The sequence below is a fragment of the Rattus norvegicus genome, chromosome 19 (assembly GCF_036323735.1).
Source record: "Rattus norvegicus strain BN/NHsdMcwi chromosome 19, GRCr8, whole genome shotgun sequence".
Taxonomy (NCBI): Eukaryota; Metazoa; Chordata; class Mammalia; order Rodentia; family Muridae; genus Rattus; species Rattus norvegicus.
In genome coordinates this window covers 62,211,381-62,228,673 of record NC_086037.1, presented here as the reverse complement: position 1 = coordinate 62,228,673, position 17,293 = coordinate 62,211,381, and the positions used below count along the sequence as shown (strand labels likewise).

Sequence of the window (17,293 nt, the reverse complement as noted above, 5' to 3'; positions counted from 1 at the left end):
AGGAAACAGAGTGTGGACACCAAATGGTGTCATTTAAAGATGTTTAAACCAAAGGACAAGAGACCTGAATGTGTGGGTGGAAGGGAGGGGTGGGGGCAGAGATGTCCTTCTGCCTAGGTAGATGAGCCATGGCTGTTTGCCAAGGACAGAGTTTCCTGGGACATGAGAGACCCAGTGGGGAAACCGAGAGTGGTCCCAGAACCTAGGAGCTATGGAAGGCCCCAGAGGGAGCAGCTCCTGGGAGGGCAGACAGGGAGAACAGAGGATGTAGTGTCAGGGACAGATGAGGTCAGGGTCTCACCTGTGAGGAGGCTCCTCGTCAAGGCTCAGAAGGGACTCAGCCCTCAGCCCTCATCCAACAGGAAGAAGAAAATCTTCCCTCCCTGAAGGAAGAGGCCACCGGATATGACTGGTGTGCTGGACTCAAGAGTTCTATGAATCCACCAAGCCTACTGAATTTGGATTGTGGGGTTGACGGGTTCACAAAGCAGTCTCCTGTACCTGGCAGTGACACCAACACCAAGTAAGGCAGAGGTGTGTACACACACACACACACACACACACACACACACACACACACACACACACGGTTGGCGGTGGAAATCGCTTCCCAAGGGCCCCTGTTGGATAGAGGCAGGTGGTCTGGACACAGCAGCTCCAGGTGGGTCATCCAAAGAGCAGAGTGCCTTCCCCATGGGGCCAGTCAGCGCGCCAAAGAGACCCAGGTGCATGATGGGGCCTTGAGCAGCTTTCTCCTGTTCATATGCTCCCCGACTGAGGCCACTGCTCTGATCCAACACAGGTGTCACAAGCAATACCATTTAGAAAATAAAAACAACTTTCAATTCTGTTTTTTTTTTTAAATCGTATTTTCTGAGATCAAAATCTTATTTACCAAGCACTGCCGCTGAAAGCTAAGGTGGAGACATCTTAACCCTCAGACTCCATGCTGCTCCAGCTGGAGACTTGGTGGGTGGAGATCGGAACCTGGAACAGGGGCTCAGACCAGATCCTAGGAGCCTGGGGTCCCAGCACGGTCTCACGTGCATACTCTACCGGAGTCTTTTGGCCCCAAAGCCGCCAGACAGGGTGGGACCCTCTAAGAAAACTGGAGTTTTTCTATCCCTTCACAACCTGAACCCCTGACAAATAACTACATGGGTTCAAAGGCCTGGACTGACCCTGGCATCCACAGAGGAAAGGACCCCAAAACTGCCTTCAAGTTCACCAACCCACAGAACATGGTAGGCTGGCAGTACGGCAGAAGGGATCAGCCACGGCACAGGCTGGAGTGACCGTGGTACACCCTTAAGAAGCACTGACCACTGGCCCTTACTCTCCCAACCCTGGGAGGTGATCCACCCTCCACCACTGCTGGGGGTGAGGGAAATCAGAGCAGGTTCCTTTAGAGTGAGAAGAGCCAATGATAAGGGGTTGGGGATTTAGCTCAGAGGTAGAGCGCTTGCCTAGCAAGCGCAAGGCCCTGAGTTCGGTCCCCAGCTCCGAAAAAAAGAAAAGAAAAAAAAAAAAAAAAGAGCCAATGATACAAAGGCAGGAAGATAACGTCAGCACTAGAACCCTTCCTCCACCCTAGCTCGAGCGTACATTGTGTCTAACACTTCTCTGGGCACCCGGACCACATACCCAGAAGAAAGCCCGGCTGTTAGGAACAGATGCATAGATGTCAATTCACCTCAGGTGAGGCCACCAATGGACAGACCAAAGTCACAAACCCTTCCAAGTCTAGCTCGATGACCCACGGGCCAGCTGTCCTTCCTTTGAGGCGCTACAGGCAACTGCCCCCCAACCCCCGAGAGAAACAGCTGCATCACCAAAAAGTCCCACCCCGGCATGGATGATTCCGCAAGACTGTGTAGATGAAGACTTACAGTCAATGTCCCACAGGCTACCACCTCAGAGACCCTGTGCAGTCAGGGAGCGGAGGAGCGATGGCTAGACTCTCACGTGAAGGATGGCGGCAACCCCCAACTCCCTCCGAAGGGGAATGCTAATAAGCAGATCTTATAGGAGTCTCCTCCAGGTAACCACGCTTCCCTGGTAAGATGGGAAGGGTCACATCATATCCAGAGGACCGAGGTCCAGCGTTATCTTCATGCAAGGCTGCTCTGCCTGGGCAGAGCAAGTAGCCATAAGCAAGCAGGGGTGGGTGGTAGTTCTCCTGGCCACGAAGTAGCCCAGGACTACACCGGAAGAGCCCCAGCTTGCCCCCCCTGGACTAAGACCCCCTCATTCTGTAATGGAGCCTGCTGACGGGACCTTCCCACAACTCCAGAATCTCCCTTTTGCTGTCTTTCCTCCATGTTCAGTTTATCCTTCAAAGATGTAGGACTCTCTGCCACCTCGGCGGGGGTTAGAGCTTAGAGCCAACAGCTGTACGAAGGATAGAGGGCCTCCGACATGCTAGGCAAGTTCTCGACCACTCCCTCCCTAACTGCTACTCGTTTGGCTGAAGCAAAGTCTCCTATGGCCAGGACTGACCTCCTGCTTGCTGTGTAGTAGAGAATAAATGACCTTACCTTCTGAGCCTCAGGCCTCTGCCTCCCACGCTCCGGGACTGTGGCTGTAGATCATGACTCCTGGTGTTTACATGGTACTAAGGAGAAACCCAGGGCCCCACGCATGGGTGGCAAATGTTTCACCAACTGAGTTCTAGCCCTGGCCTTTTGTTTTGGGTTGTTAATAGAACAGGGTCTCACTAAGTTGACGGGGTAGCCTTGAACTTTTCACTCTCCTGCCCCAGCCTCTAGAGTAGCTAGGAAGAGCAGCCTACACCATCCCATTCTAACTTATGATGATTTTGGAGAAGGAGAGAAGCTAGGCCACCCGCCCTGGCTACTCCCTCTCCTCCTCACTCCTCTGCCACCATCACCACCACCACACTACACACACGCACCCACTCCCATTGGTATACACATAACTGACACACAAAACACACACATGCACACGTATTCACACATATGCACGCACACCAATCTGATTCAAAAGGCAAGAAGCAGATCAAGATATTTTCCTTACGGTAAACTTTCTAATGCTATTTTTTTTTAATGTTATGGGAATGGGTGTTTCACCTACATGTCTGTGCACCACATGTATGTGTCTGGTGCCTGTGGAGCCCAGCAGAGAGTGTCAGATCCCCGGGAGTTACAGATAGTTGTGAACCACTGTGTATATACCCAGAATCAAACCCAGGTCCTCCGGAGGAACAGGAAGTGTTCCTAACCACTGAACCATCCCTCTAGCCCCTCTAATGCAAATTCTTCTTGGTCACCTTTTTTGGGGGGGTGGGGGGTAAAGGACAGGGATGCTCACGTGGGCAATTTTATTTAAAAACAAAACAAACAAACAAACAAACAAAGACCAAAACATCAAAAAGAAGTTCACCCTATAGAAGGAAGGCTACTGAGGCCAGGCCGCCCTCCACGGCTGCTAAGTGTCCTGCTGCTGCACAAAGGGGTTAGGGAGGGCCTCCATGGCATCCTGAGGGCAGATGAGCACCACCGAGGTGCCAGGACACACTATGAGCCCGAGCTGCCGAGCGTCCTCCGTCAGCTTGTGCTGGTCATCAGGGTCTCGCCTGTACTCAATGGTTCCATCCAGCACCAAGTTGAGCAGTGAGTCAAACCCTTTCGAGATGCCACTGGCTTCCCAGCCACCCTGGAACTTCACTCGGATGGTCTTATCAATGTACTTGGGCAGATCCAAGATGCTTTCTTTCTTCTTTTTCCCTTTGTCTGCCATCTTGTCGCCGCACATCACCCTGCCCTTGGTCACCTTTTTGGCGGCAATGATGTAACTCTCTTTTTCAACTCTCCATCTCTAAAAAGTCCTGAGTCGTCAGCCAAGGTAGGAGTTGCCTGCTAACACCCTGGCCAGCCTGGATTCCATCTGGGGCTCTTGGCTCCATATTACGGGGCCGCTGACCAATTCAGGTGGCAAACTGAGGCTCTAAGAGGCGGAGTAGCTATCCCAAGAGCAGCGAGAGACAAAAGATGCAAGCCTCCTCCATGACTGTACTGAGACAGGTTTGCAGAGAGATGTCTGGGTGGCAGATGCAGTCTCTGAGGTCCCAGGTGTCCCTCTCCACCCAAGCCACATCATCCAGGTGTCCACCTGTCCTACCACATAATCCTCTTGGCAGCACGAAGACCAGGAGCCCACCTTACATTCCGTGCTTAACCTACAGAGCAGCGGTTCTCCACCATCCTGATGCTGCGACCTTTTAATACAGCTCCCTAGGCTGTGAACCCCCGCCCCTACCCCGAACCACAAAACTACTTTGGCTCCTGTGGAGTCATGGAAGCACTGGTTTTGAAGCCATGTGGCCTGATTATAACCTTAATCTCTCAAGAGACAGACACCCTGGGAGCACAGTACTTGGAGTGCTCACTGTGAGCACAGTGCCTGAGGTACTCACTCTGCGAGCACATTACCTGAGGTACTCACTCTGCGAGCACAGTATCTGAGGCACTCACTCGAGTTCCTCCTATTGCCTTTGGGACTGATGCAAAATTAAACGCCCAAACGGGACCAAGAGACACAGCGTAGCTAGAAGAAGTATTGATACCTCGGTCACTGATATCTTGAGTGTGCTCGTACGTTCTGGGATCTGCCTGGCTTACCGGATCCCCAACCAGCAGCCAGTTACCATTTGCCCAACGCTGAAGAGAGCCTCAGCGGCAGATGGGTGAATTCTGATGAACCAAGACGGAGCAAAACAAGTCCTTGTTCCCCTTTCTAACAGGCAGCCCTGCCCCCCACCTCCAGCCACCCCCTGTAACTTCCTCCACTGCACACCCAAAGCAGAGACACACTTAGTCACCTGCAAACTGCTTCCGACACGACCCAACATGGCTGACCTAGGCCTCCCCTTCTTCCAGGCCTTAAAAGTGGACAGGAATGGGTGCTTGGGAGCTATATATGGTGCCTCACACTGTGAGGGGGACTCTTTAAGCCCACTTTAGACAGAAGGCTGTGATCTCCAGAACTGCCCAGCTACTCCCTAGGGCCCAGATATCCTAGGACCATAGAGGCCCAAGGCCAGCAGGGCTGTGGAGAGCTAGAGGTGCAAACACAGCAAACACATTCCTCATGTGTGGCCACCCTCTTTCAACAGGAGAGGACTCTCAGCTAGGGAGTAAGCAGCTTCACTCATGCATTCTTTCATCCACACACCCACCCACCCACCAATTCATCCATTCACCCATCCGTAGGAAGGAAGTCGGCTGGGAAGTGCTGCCTCAGTTTCCCCAGCTGTAAAATGGAGAGAGTGACTGTAACTGACAGAGCTGTGAGAGTCATTAAGGGCTGGCCATGTTGAGTGGCCTCTGCCCTGTCACTGTGGTGACTAACTTCCTGACCCTGGTGACTCAGACATGCCTGGAGTCCTCAATCTCTCTTTGGTGAAACCCTACATGCCCCATAAAGTGGGCATCAGGGCTCCCCTGCTCTAACACACACAGGGACTACCCACCCTGGTGGACTTTGCTCACACCGCACTGCGTCTGTCCGTCTGTCTCTCACACTTGTACTTATGGTGGGACAGTGGTATCCAGAACCACGCAGCCCCCTAAAATGAACCCCTGCCCCTCCAACCTTTGCCCTTGGCTCACCTGTCCTCCTTTCTGTCCTCTCACACCCAAAACCCAGCATCCTTTCTCTACCACTTCTAATCCTACCATGAAGGCCTTCCTAAGGGCTGGCAAAGTGGCTCGTTGAGGAAAATCGCTTGGCTCATAAGCCTGATAGCCTGACTTTGGTCCCCAGAACCTACATGAAGAAAGCTGGATGCGGCCGGCAGTGTGCATCTGTGATCCGGGGAGAACCACCTGGAAACCTGCAGGCCAGCCACCCCAAGTGTGCAGATCCTGCCTCAGAAACAAGATAAAGGAGCAAACCAACCTGTAAAAGAGGTTGTCTTCTCACCACACACGTGCCACAGCCTATGCGCTCACACGAGCGCGCGCGCGCACACACACACACACACACACACACACACACACACATGCACGCACACGCGCACAGACAGACACAATAATCATTATTAATAAATTTTAGAGACAGGCAATAGTGGTGCACGCATTTAATCCCAGCACCCGGGTGGCAGAGGAAAACCAATCTCTGAGGCCAGCCTGGTCTAAGGAGTGAGTTCCAGGGCAGCCAGGGCTACACAGAGAAGCCCCATCTCAAGAAAAAATAATTTTTTTTAAAAGCGGGAAATATTTGATTAACTAAACGAAGGGTTTCCCTAAAGCCACCTAATTGCAGGGCAGAAACGCTATCCCCCAAATAGCTAGAGGACACACAAACCTGAGACCATGCGCTCTGATCACTATAGTTCATGGCACATGCAGCCCTCTGGAGAGGAGACTACGATGGCCTTCTCTGGGGTACTCACCGCCAGCACCGTCCCTGGGATACCTCCTCCCTGCAAGCACCGTCCCCGGAGCACCCACCCGCAAGTGCGTGTCTCAAGTACTCACGCCAAATACAACACTCTCGGTACCTGGCAATCCGTTAACGAAATCACACCTATCTTGCCTCTTGCCATCTCTGACTTCCCATCTCTGGTGATCACCACCTCCACAGGGTCACTCTGAAAACCAGGGAGCACCGTGCCTGCACTCATGAGGGAAGTGACAACTGTGCCCCGTCCCTGAGCAGGCTTCTTCCCCTCCACTGTTCAGTACCAAAGAAGAGCAAATTTCGAGCCTGCCGGTGGCCTCCTGAGAGACCAGTACCCTTCCATTCCAAGTGGCTGTGCTGTCAGTGCCTTTGGGACGACCTCAAGGCCACTGCTGCACGCCAAGGTGGGTGAGCCACAACTCCTCCGGGGCTCCCCTCTTCCTGAGTTGTCATCTATTTTGGTTTATTTGTTTATCTGAGTTAGATCTCTCTGTAGCTCAGGCTAACCTAGAACTCCCTTGTGTAGCCTAGGCTGGCCTCCAACTGGTGATCCTCCTGCCTCAGACTCCCCAAGTGCTGAGACCACAGGTGTACTCCATCACAGCAGCTCCAAGACACACCTCTAACTCCCATTTCCCAGCCTCACCTGGGCTCAGGTGTGGTCCTTTCCTCTTGCCCCACCATCCCCACAGAGGACCTAGAGGAGGCCCAAGCTGGAGCAAAGGACAAAGGAGGCCAGGTACCCAAGCGATAAATGGGACAGTGCCCAACAAAGATTCCTCTGGAATCGTGATGAACAAAGAGAATAGAAAACAAAACAAAACACTGAAGTCAGCAGGCCTCTGGGCAGGAGTGGGGGGGTATTTGTTACACGGCTGGTCAGCCCTGGCTGACACATCCTCCAGGTGGGCCTGGATCAAATAAGTTTATTCACTTAGCCCAGCCAGGGAGCTAACGTGAGAAACAGAGAATCCAGACCTGCTATCTTCAACTACTCTTGATCTCTCAAGAGTCCAGGACAGTCTCAGGACTTCCAAGAAAACCAACAGAAGTCCAGGTGCTTGTTCCCCACGGGTGACCTCTCCTGAGCTGGACCCGGCGAGCCCAGCCCCAGCGAGCACCTGCTTCCCAACCTGATTCCTACAGGCCCGCCCACCAGCAGACTGAAGGAGGCAACTCACCGGCCAAGTTCCACAACCTCATTCTCCCTGCTGATAACAACCAGGAAAACAGGGACCAAGGCCAAGACGGGAGGCAACTGTGTGGGGCACCCCCAGTTCTGAACCATTGCAAGGGTCTTTGGACCACCTCCTTCCCATCAGCCCCTCCCCACCTGTGAAGCCAGCGTTAAATCAGAGGAGACTAGAACCTGGGGTTCTTGAAAGCTGGTTATTCACTAACAGAGTTGGCTTTAGAAAACACTCTGCCAGAGGGCTGGAGAGATGGCTCAGGGGTTAAGAGCACTGACTGCTCTTCCAGAGGTCCTGAGTTCAATTCCCAGCAACCACATGGTGGCTCACAACCATCTGTAATGAGATCTGATGCCCTCTTCTGGTGTGTCTGAAGACAGTGACGGTGTACTCGTATACATTAAATAAATCTTAAATTGAAAAAGGAAAAAACATTCTGCCAGGCTGGGTAATTTAAGACCCTTTCAACACAAATACTACCAAGCCGCAAAGCTATTCTCCAGTCTTTACTGGGAAGGAGCCGAGCTCTCAAAGAGGAAACAGAGAGGAGGGGAGGTGGGGAAAGAGGAAAGGAGAGAGGAAAACTAGACTGAAACTTCCTGGAACAAGCAACAGGCTATACCCAAGAATACTCTAGATGCTTGCTGAAAAAAAAAAAAAAATTAGGGTGAGGGATGAGGAGACAGGGTCTCATTATGTAACCCAGGCTAACCCCAAAATTGATGTGAATCCTCCTGTCTCACTCCCTTAAGTGCTAAGATTACAAGATTTAATAACTAAACAATAATTAGGTATGGTGCACAGCACGCCTTTAATCCCAGCACTGAGGAGGCAGAGGCAGGCAGATCTCTACGAGTTCGAGGCCAGTCTGGTACGCACAGAGAAACCCTGTTTTGAAAAAACAAACAAACAACAGGCCCCAGGAGAAGAGGGAAAAGTGAACACTGCGTGGTTATTAAATACCAGCCGGGTAATTTATAAATTCCCTCTGGCCTCAAGGGACTTTTGCATCTGTCCAGTCCCTCTGCCTGAAGAGCCCTTCCCCCAGAGAGCCATGCCACACCTTCTCTGACATACAGACTCCCTTAAGCCACCAGCTTACTGGCCTTACTGTTTGCCGTCTCCCAAGAATCCAGAACGGTGGCATTTATCTGCTGAATTGCCTCCCTTAACCCCAGACATCAAGGCTGAAAGGAAGTCCTCACAATCCTCCCGCTACAGATAAGGCAGGCAGTCATCTGGGAAGCTGCAGAGGCAGGATTCCGGATCACCTGTCTGATGTCAAGTCTGTGTTCACACAGAGAGTCTGATCTCCTAGCTCTCTTACCATGCACAGCATAGCTTACACATGGCAGAGGTGAGGAGGTGGATCCTTAAGACAGGAACAACTTCAATCCCAGAAGCCTTTGCTTCAACACCCGCCTCAGTCTGGGGCTACACACACACACACACACACACACACACACACACACACACAAAGCAGAGAGAGAGAGAGAGAGAGTCCTTTTTAAAGGTGTGCCCCTTCCTAGACCACCTGGTGATACACCAGCTACGTGTTCACCAGAGAGAGGAGAAAGGAAGAGAAATTCTCACTCCCGCTTTCTCTCTCATAGGGCTTAGCCACCTGACTGACTTTCATCCTGAGGAAAACAGGAAGGCAGAAGAAAATGGGGCTCTCGGTTTAAGCAGCCCAGACTCTGATCCTCAGAGTGAAGATGCAGGTAGCTGTCAAGAGTATCTTCCTTCCCTCAGCTCCTGGTGGCAGGGCTGGCAGACAGACCCCTGTGGGAACTCACTTCCTGGTGACATTCTGCCAGACTGAAGCATGCCCCGCCCCGCCCCCAAGAAAGCAGGCAAACATTTAAACTGTTAAAACAGTTACAAACTGCGCTGATAAAAATGGGCATTGCCAACAACTGAGAGGAAGCTAAATGCCCAACGACCGGGGAAGGGGACGGGGAGTGGGAGAGGGGGAGGCGTGGGGAGGGGGGCGACACTGATCTGCCCATGACATTAGTACAATACACTTCAAGATGGGGAAATTACATAGCAGGGCGAAGAGAAGAGGGCAGTCACACATACGTGGATCTAAAGTGAACTCCAAACACAGAGTCTAGGAACCAGGCAGAATTGTGTGCTCATGTCGAGAGAGTGCCCTGCAAGGAAACCCAAGAAAACACAGAGTTGGCCTTGAAAGATGACCACTGAGGACTCTAGAAGCATGAGGTAAAGCTGCAGCCTTTTCCTGCATCTCGGATGCATTTGGTAATGTACTCGCTGATTCAACTACACACACAGACACACACACACACACACACACACACACAGACTCTCTCTCTCTCTCTCTCTCTCTCTCTCTCTCTCTCTCTCTCTCTCTCTCATAGAGATGATCCTTTTTAAAGTACCCCTGGAGAAATTCTTTGGAAAAAATCTTACGGCCTCAACACAGGAGTTCAGCAATGACCCCTAACTTTCCCAAGTACTCCGTGTACCTCAGGTGACTGTCCCCTCTTTAAACAGCAAGCAAAAAAATAAATAAAAATGTTTTTTGGTGCGAGGGAGTAGGAGACAAGTTTATGTGTGTGGAGGTCAAGAAAACTTGCAGGAGTCTCTCCTTCCACCGTGTGGTCCCAAGAACCATAGTCGGGTAGTAGGGCTTGGCAGCAACCAAGTGCTGAGCCATCTTGACTGCCCATAATTCTTCCATTTCCACAGAGCTCATTCAGGAGGCTCTCATGAAACCTGTCCCTGACTGTGTGCTGGCTGTCCTACTACCAGAACCAGTGTCGACATCTGAATGACCACCATAACAATGAGGTGAACTGTCACCCTGCACAGGGGACAAAGTTACACAGTCAGGAAGTTACCACCTCAGGCTCCAGCCCTGGTTCACGTGACTACAATAAAACCCAAGTTTGTTCTGCCCCACTGTGGGGGCACTGCAAGGCTAGCTACCCTGCAAGAGCTCCTTTAATCCTTTAATCAAGGGCGTAACTAGACCATCTCAAATATCCATTCCAATGAAATGCCAGGCTGGTCCCCTTGGAGAGAGGTGAGGGAGAAGTGGCCGGTGGTGGGTACCCTGGGGCACTCTGCCTTTGGAAAAATTCAGCTCCTGTGCTCCCCACAAAATGCCCAGAAAGTCCCTTCCCTCTAGCAAGTGAGCAAACCGGACCACACACAAGCCTCCAGGGGTCCCAAAAGCACAAGGCTCCCCTGTAGTCCTGCGGGAGAGCACCCAGCAAAACACCTTCTACCAGGAAGGGCACCGGTGGCTTGAGCGGTTCTTAAAATGCACTGGCTTCCTACAGCCTGTGGAAGGCAGGCCACGCTGCCTGGCCACAGAGAACGCTGTATGCTCGCTCCGTCCTATCCGTCCCTGCCCCCCCCCCCATTTCTGAACACACAACAACTACCTAGGAAACAAATTTGATGTACTCCGCTATCTACCTCGTGACATTTAAAAAAAAAGTGCTTACTAAATGGCAGAATCATAAAAGGAGGAAAGGATGGGCGGACAGAGGAGGGACCTACGTGGCAAAATAGAAAAACATTAGCTCATACTCACTCCAGCGTTCCTGTGTACAGAGATGGGATCCCTGGGGGCTGAAGGGGTTTTTCATTCTCAAGGAAAAAAAAAACCCAGCACCTGGAGGTGACACTTAGCTAGAAAAGGGGGCCACATAGTAGATCTCAGAAGCATGTTTTGCTGAAACAAAATCCCAAGTTCCCTGGAGGGAAAAGAGCCATGGCCGGGAACAACCGGATTCCCAGAGATGTAGGAGCCAAGCAGCAGTGCAGAGAACGGACCGACCGGCAGCCCTGGAGGAACAAGACTGGAGAATAAAGACGCCTCCTATCCCTTGTGTCCGAATCCCGGCTCGGCGAACGGAGAAAGGGCTTTGGGGAAGGGCTTTGGGGATCAGACCCACCATTCTGAAACCGCTTGTTTGGTTTGTGTTTTGTTCCGGTTTGTTTTCAACGGGCAAGATGAATGAAAGGTAGGGGTGCTTTTTTTTTTTTTTTATTCTCCTTTTGTACCTCTTCGGTGCAGTGGAAACAAAGGCTGGAGACAAAAGACGAACATATCTAGCAGGTGATCAAATGTAGCCGAGCAGCCAACGGCAAGATGGATGCCTGTCCTCTCCCACGAGGACACTTCTACAAAAACCTGGGCTCGTTGTAGGTTCCAACCTATGTGGAGGTAGGCAGACACGCTGAGCCCAGGAAGGCCCAGGAATGGGCAAGTACAAGTGAGGAGTGAGAAACCACCGGGGCGGGCAGGCCCTTCCTCAAAAAAGGTCTAGCCTCTGTCCCTCAGGAGTGACCCCCTAGAGATGCTGGAGACCTCTTTGTTGACAAGCATTTTGGTTCCAAAGGATCCAAAGTCTCTTACGTCCATCAAACCTGGCCTTGCTTCTGCAAGGGTTTAATCAGTAACCGAAGCAGTAGACAGCACAAGGCAAGCTCTGACCTGACCCCACGGAGGGCAAAGTTTACAGCCAGGTCAGGGGAGGGGTGTCAGGTCTGGTGACATCAGACTCCCTTTTAGGTCTCCCGTCCCCAGGGAACCAAGAGACTTCCACACTCAGTGTGTCACCAGCTGGAAAGCCATTGCAGAAGGGTCTGAAGGACCCCAGAAACTTGGCTTACACCCCAGCACAGGTCAGCTGGGGTCCAGGAAGCCTCTCTGTCCCTCACGATTCAGGTGTAGACAGCTGACTCAGTGGATGGTTTGGGCAAAGGAGTGGATTGTTTGTTGACAGATTTAAATCCAGACCAGTCACTCTGGGTCCTGATCCTGAAGTTCACCCCATTAACTGGATAACCCCCGGGCAATTCTAAAATGAGCTTCTTATAGGCAACGTACACCTCACCCCTCTGTGAGACACACTTCTACATGGGCAACTCAAGACTGGGCCAGGGGCTACAGATGGTTTTCTGGGAATGAACTGCACTCAAATTCACCTTTGTTTCATTTGAGCAAATATTTCTCAATACAGTGGTTGGGCCGCACTATAAAATGCAGACAGGTTACATAATGCCCAGGCCTAAGGGAACCCCAAGGAGGCTCCTCCACTTCCCAGGGAGTGGACACAAAGCAAATATCTCGACATGGGACAAGATCCCAGCAGCAAACCCCAACCCCACCTCTGGCCTGGAGGCCACTGCTCCAGACCCTAGAGGCCCTGGTGGCCACACCTCCATCCACAAAGCCCCTGGGGGTTGGGGGAGCCCCACACCTCCACTAGAGGCCTCCACTGGAGCCCCCCTCCCCCGCCAGACACCCCCACAAAGCACGAGTTACACTGACGGAATTCCCTCATGCCAGGTGAGGAAGGAGAAAGGCCGGAGGATTACACCGGCCTGGTTTCCAGTTCCTTTTCCCTTATTTTCTAATACACAACAAGGCTCCACCAAGACCAGACTTGCACCTCAGATAACCCGGGGCCACACACGGGACTCAGGTGTTCCTCCGAGGTATCCCACACACACCTCAGCCGGCATGGATGGGCAAGGGGTTCCAGCTGCTTGAGACTCCCTGGGCTGATTCCTTTCTGCTCTCTCCCAACAGACAGACCTCTTGAGGGAAACTAGGGGACCTCCAGAGGCCCAAGATCAGCTAGCCACACAGTGATTGTGCCCCAGAGGGTCAAGGAATGTCCTCTCCTTTCTATAGCGGGTCACTGTCCGTCCCTCACAACTACTGTGCTTTGCTGACAACCCCTTGACATTTTGAGGGATGGTAGGAAAAAGAACAGAGCCTAAAAGGACACTCCCCCACCCCCCAACTCAGCCAGGTACTAATGCGAATGCCAAACTCAGGGTCTCCAAAGCCCAGGGAAGGTTACCGGGCACCTCTGAGACCTGAAACCCTCGGTACTGGCCAATCAAATGGAGATCAAGGCCGAGGCCTATGACTCAAGGCAGGTTTAAGAACACACAACAGTCTGGGAGAAGACCCGGCCGCCTCCCGGCAACCCTCAATCCTCCTGGGGACAAAGTCTGCAGTTACTGCACCAACATGCCCACAGCCTAGAAAAAAAATAGGTGCTTTGAGTACATCAGAGCCAAAATTCAGAATAAACGTCTTCCTGTAGCACAAAGGGGTAGGGGAAGTAGACTCGAGGAGTAGGGTGTCTAGGCTAACTTTTTCCCCCCTCCCCATTCCTAGGAGCATGTGTCACAGTCCGTGACACACCACCAAGGGAACACGGATGCCGAGCAGTGTCTACACACGCTACACATTTGTGGCATGCATGTAAGCAACACCCTGTTTCCTGGCTGGGCTTTCTTGGCACAGGTGTGAGCACAGCGGTGCATTCTGCCCTCTCCCATGATGTTTAGTAAACACCACGGAGCCTACCATGGGGGGTACGGCGCGTTCTAGACAAGAAGGGGGGCCCCAACAAAGATAGGTCCCCAAGCGCCAGGCTAAGGCCCAGCCAGAGCCTGTATTTGAAACTGCCCTTGTTGGAAAACACAAAGCATCCTGTTTAGGCCCTGCCCACCGCCCCCACTCCCCCTCCTCGACCCCACCACAGCTGTCTGTCCCCAGGAGGAAGAAGGCCACCATTTGCAGATTCGATTTCCGAAAGCAACTAGTAAGACCCTCCTTTCTCCATCTCATCCAGCTGACCTGGCCCTGGCCACACAGCAAAAAAAAAAAAAAAAAGAACTGTAACAAAACAGGACGCAGCCACAAAACATGCTTACACACGCTCCACAGACAACGCAAGGGCAGGCTGGGCAGCCCAGCTTCTTCTACCCAGAGAACTTGACTATCCCAGGGTCTGAGCGGGTCCAGGACCTAGACCCCCCTTCCCCCCACCCTCCAACCTCCTAACCTGCGAAGGAGATTTTTAGAAAGGGCAGGCACCCGGTTTTGCCTTTCCAGGCCCGGCAGAAAAAAAGAAAGGCAGGCTAAAGCAAGCGCAGGAGTTGCTTTCTGGATATTGTTGGCGCTGGGGGGCAGGGGGGAGTTTACGGTTTTTTATGGAGGAGAGGGTTGCGTTTTGTTTTCTCCTGTAGCACAGATCCAGATGGGCAACGAGTTCAGAAAAGGAACAACACACCACTATCCTCAAGGCCCAGTCTAGGGTTCACCAGGGTCCCAGCCATCGGAAACGCAGGCGCTTAGGCAAAAGTCCCCAAGCACTCAGCCCGGGTGGGCTAAGTGTCCAGGACACGAAGGAGGACTCCCATAGCCTGCCTTGGAGGATCAAGTCTAGATGTTCCAGCCCAGGTCCGGGCGCAGGCCGGGACTAGGGGGGCGCGCTCTCGGGGACAACCAGCAGGGCGCCTCGGTCCCGGGGGACCCCAGCTTGGGGAGCCCTACGGCCACGCAGGGCCACTCACCGTGGCGGATGCCAAGCTGTTGTCGGCCAGCGTTAGGTGGTGCGGCTCCCAACGCCTCAGGAATTTGGAGGTGAGGATCTTGCTGAGAAAGGTCCGAGGGTGCCGGATGACACAGACTTGAATGTCGCCCTCCTGCAGCAGCTTGTACCTCATCCCGTTGCAAAGCAGCAGGGCCCGGCGGCAAGGCACGGCGCCCATCACCTTGGTGCCCTCGGGGGCCGACACGTCGCTCCCTAGCAGCGGCTTGGTCTCCTCGATCTGCCGGGGGTCGCCGCCGCCCGAGCTGCTCGTCACATCCATGGCCGCGCCGGGGCGGGGGCCGCGCGCGCGATCGCGGCTGGCGTGGGGCCGGGCCGGCGTGGCCCCCGCGGAGGGCCCGCACCCCCCCACCGCCGGGAAGGTGGGGGGGCGTGGGCTGGGGGCGCCCCGCGGGGACGGACGGGAGCGCGCGGGGGCGGGCGGGTGCGCGCGGGGCGCTTCCTGGGCTGCTTCCTTCTAGCTGCTGGGGCGCATGCCGGCGCGAACGGGGTTAGCGACTGCGGCGAGGGCGGCGGGCGATCGCGGGGCGCAGAGAGGATCGGGTCCTCGGGGGGGCGGGGGCGGCGCCGGGGACGGCGGGCGCGGGCGTGTCTCGGCCTCGCGCGGGCGCGCTGTGCGGTGCGTGTGTCCGCGTCCGTCCGCGAGTGTGTGCTGCGGGCGGGGGCCGCGCCGGCTGCCGGGGAGATTGCGGGAGGCTGGCGCGCGCGATTGGTCCCCGCGGGGTCATGTGCCCGCCCTCTGACGTCAATGGCGGCAACAGCGGCTTCGGCCTGCCCGGGGCGGGCGGAGTCGGGGATGGGCCGGGCCCCGGGCGGGGACTTGGTGGAGGCGGGCGCGGCCCGACGGGAGGGGCAGCCTCTGGGGAGGGGGCCGGGGTTGGGCAAGCGCCGACAGTCCCCGCGCCGCGCCCCGGAATGTGGGTAGTGTTCGAGGGGACGTCACGCGGGCCGCGCCCCCGAGGGTGCACAGCTGAACCCTAGCCCTGCGCCCCTAGCCACCACGCCATCCTGGGCCGGGCTTGGGAAATAAAGTCTGTCCATGACCAAGAGGATGCCGACTGTCACTTCCCCTTCCTAGTACAAGGCTGGGCTGAAAGCTGGGGTTCTGCCCGCTGCACCCCAGACACCGCCTCTCCAACCCAAGCTGCTTCCTCAAGGTTGGCCAGATTGGTCCGTAAAACAGTTTCTTGAGATTGAAATTGTTCCTCCCATAGAGTTATTAATGGTTGCTCACCACTACAAAGCCCAGTAAGTACTCAGGGGGCTGAAGCAGGAGGATTGCTGTGAGCATGAGGCCAGTTTGAGCTACACAGTGAGTTTCAGGCCAGTCAAGACAGAAGACCCTGTTTTTAAAAACGAAATAAGTAAAAATATAAATAAATAGGACTGGTGTGTATCTCCAGTTGTCAGAGTGTCTGGCATGCACAAAACCCTAGATTGGTTCCTGAGTCGTAACTACATCACTCCCTAACCCCACAAGCACTAAGGAAGTAGAGACAAGCAGACTTGAATTCAAGGTCATCTTTGACTGGGCGTTCAAAGCCAACTTGTAGTATATGTTTTAAAAAAAAAAATCTTAATAAATTTTTAAGAAAAGATCCCCCCCCCCCTCTTCTGAAATAGCCTCACTGAAGGCCTCTCCTCTGGTCTTTGACACTTCCCGGACTTTGCTTTTGCGGGGGCTGTTCTGGGAGACACAAACCCTCAGTATCCTGAGGAGAGCCACTCCTGGGACCTCAGGTGACAACTCTCCCCCTGAGTGATCCAGCTGCCTTAGGTTCCCCCCACACCACAGGCCACTCCAGAGTATCAGACTAAACCTGGTCAACCCTGGCCTTGAGTTCCCATGCCTATCTAGGAGAGACTCACATCAAATGGGCCAGCGTGACAGCTTGGAGACAGTTTTTTAAAAGCCCCTTTCTGGCACTGCTGGGGAGGGGCTCTGCTTCATCTCTAGTCTTCCCCAAGTCAAACCTCTAACACCTGCAGCCGGGCTCTGAAGATGGTAAAATTGTTTGCTGTGCAGAGTATGAAGACACAAGTTCAAATCCCCAGAATTCACAAACACTAGGTCAGTGGCGTGTGACTATAATCCCGGCGCTCCTGCTGCAAAATGGGAGCAGAGAAAAGAAAAAATTCCCCATAAGACCATGGGCCAGCTAGCTTGAGGTACACAGAGACCTTGTGTTAAACAAGGTGAGAAACAAAAACACCCAAGATCGTGCTTTGACCCCTACCCAAGTGCTGAGGCATGCACACGCGTGCATTCACACGTGAACATGC

General features: G+C 53.6%; 2 protein-coding genes across 3 annotated transcripts in view; both read right to left on the bottom strand.

The window, feature by feature from the left end:
• Positions 1-15,272, bottom strand: part of Cmip (c-Maf-inducing protein) — a 206,042-nt gene extending 190,770 nt beyond the window's left edge. The window contains exon 1 of one of the 2 annotated variants that reach the window (NM_001163273.1): positions 14,973-15,272. In NM_001163273.1, coding sequence (NP_001156745.1) covers positions 14,973-15,272 — 300 coding nt within the window. Of the gene's footprint in view, positions 1-14,461; positions 14,481-14,972 lie in introns of those variants that run through there. The other variant, XM_063277945.1, reaches the window with a different exon arrangement.
• Lsm7l1 (LSM7 homolog, U6 small nuclear RNA and mRNA degradation associated like 1) lies at positions 3,327-3,774 on the bottom strand. The gene has a single exon (XM_063278865.1). It carries the CDS (start codon positions 3,772-3,774, stop codon positions 3,448-3,450), a length of 327 nt encoding a protein of 108 aa, XP_063134935.1. The 3' UTR covers positions 3,327-3,447.
• Positions 15,273-17,293: the final 2,021 nt, after the last annotated feature.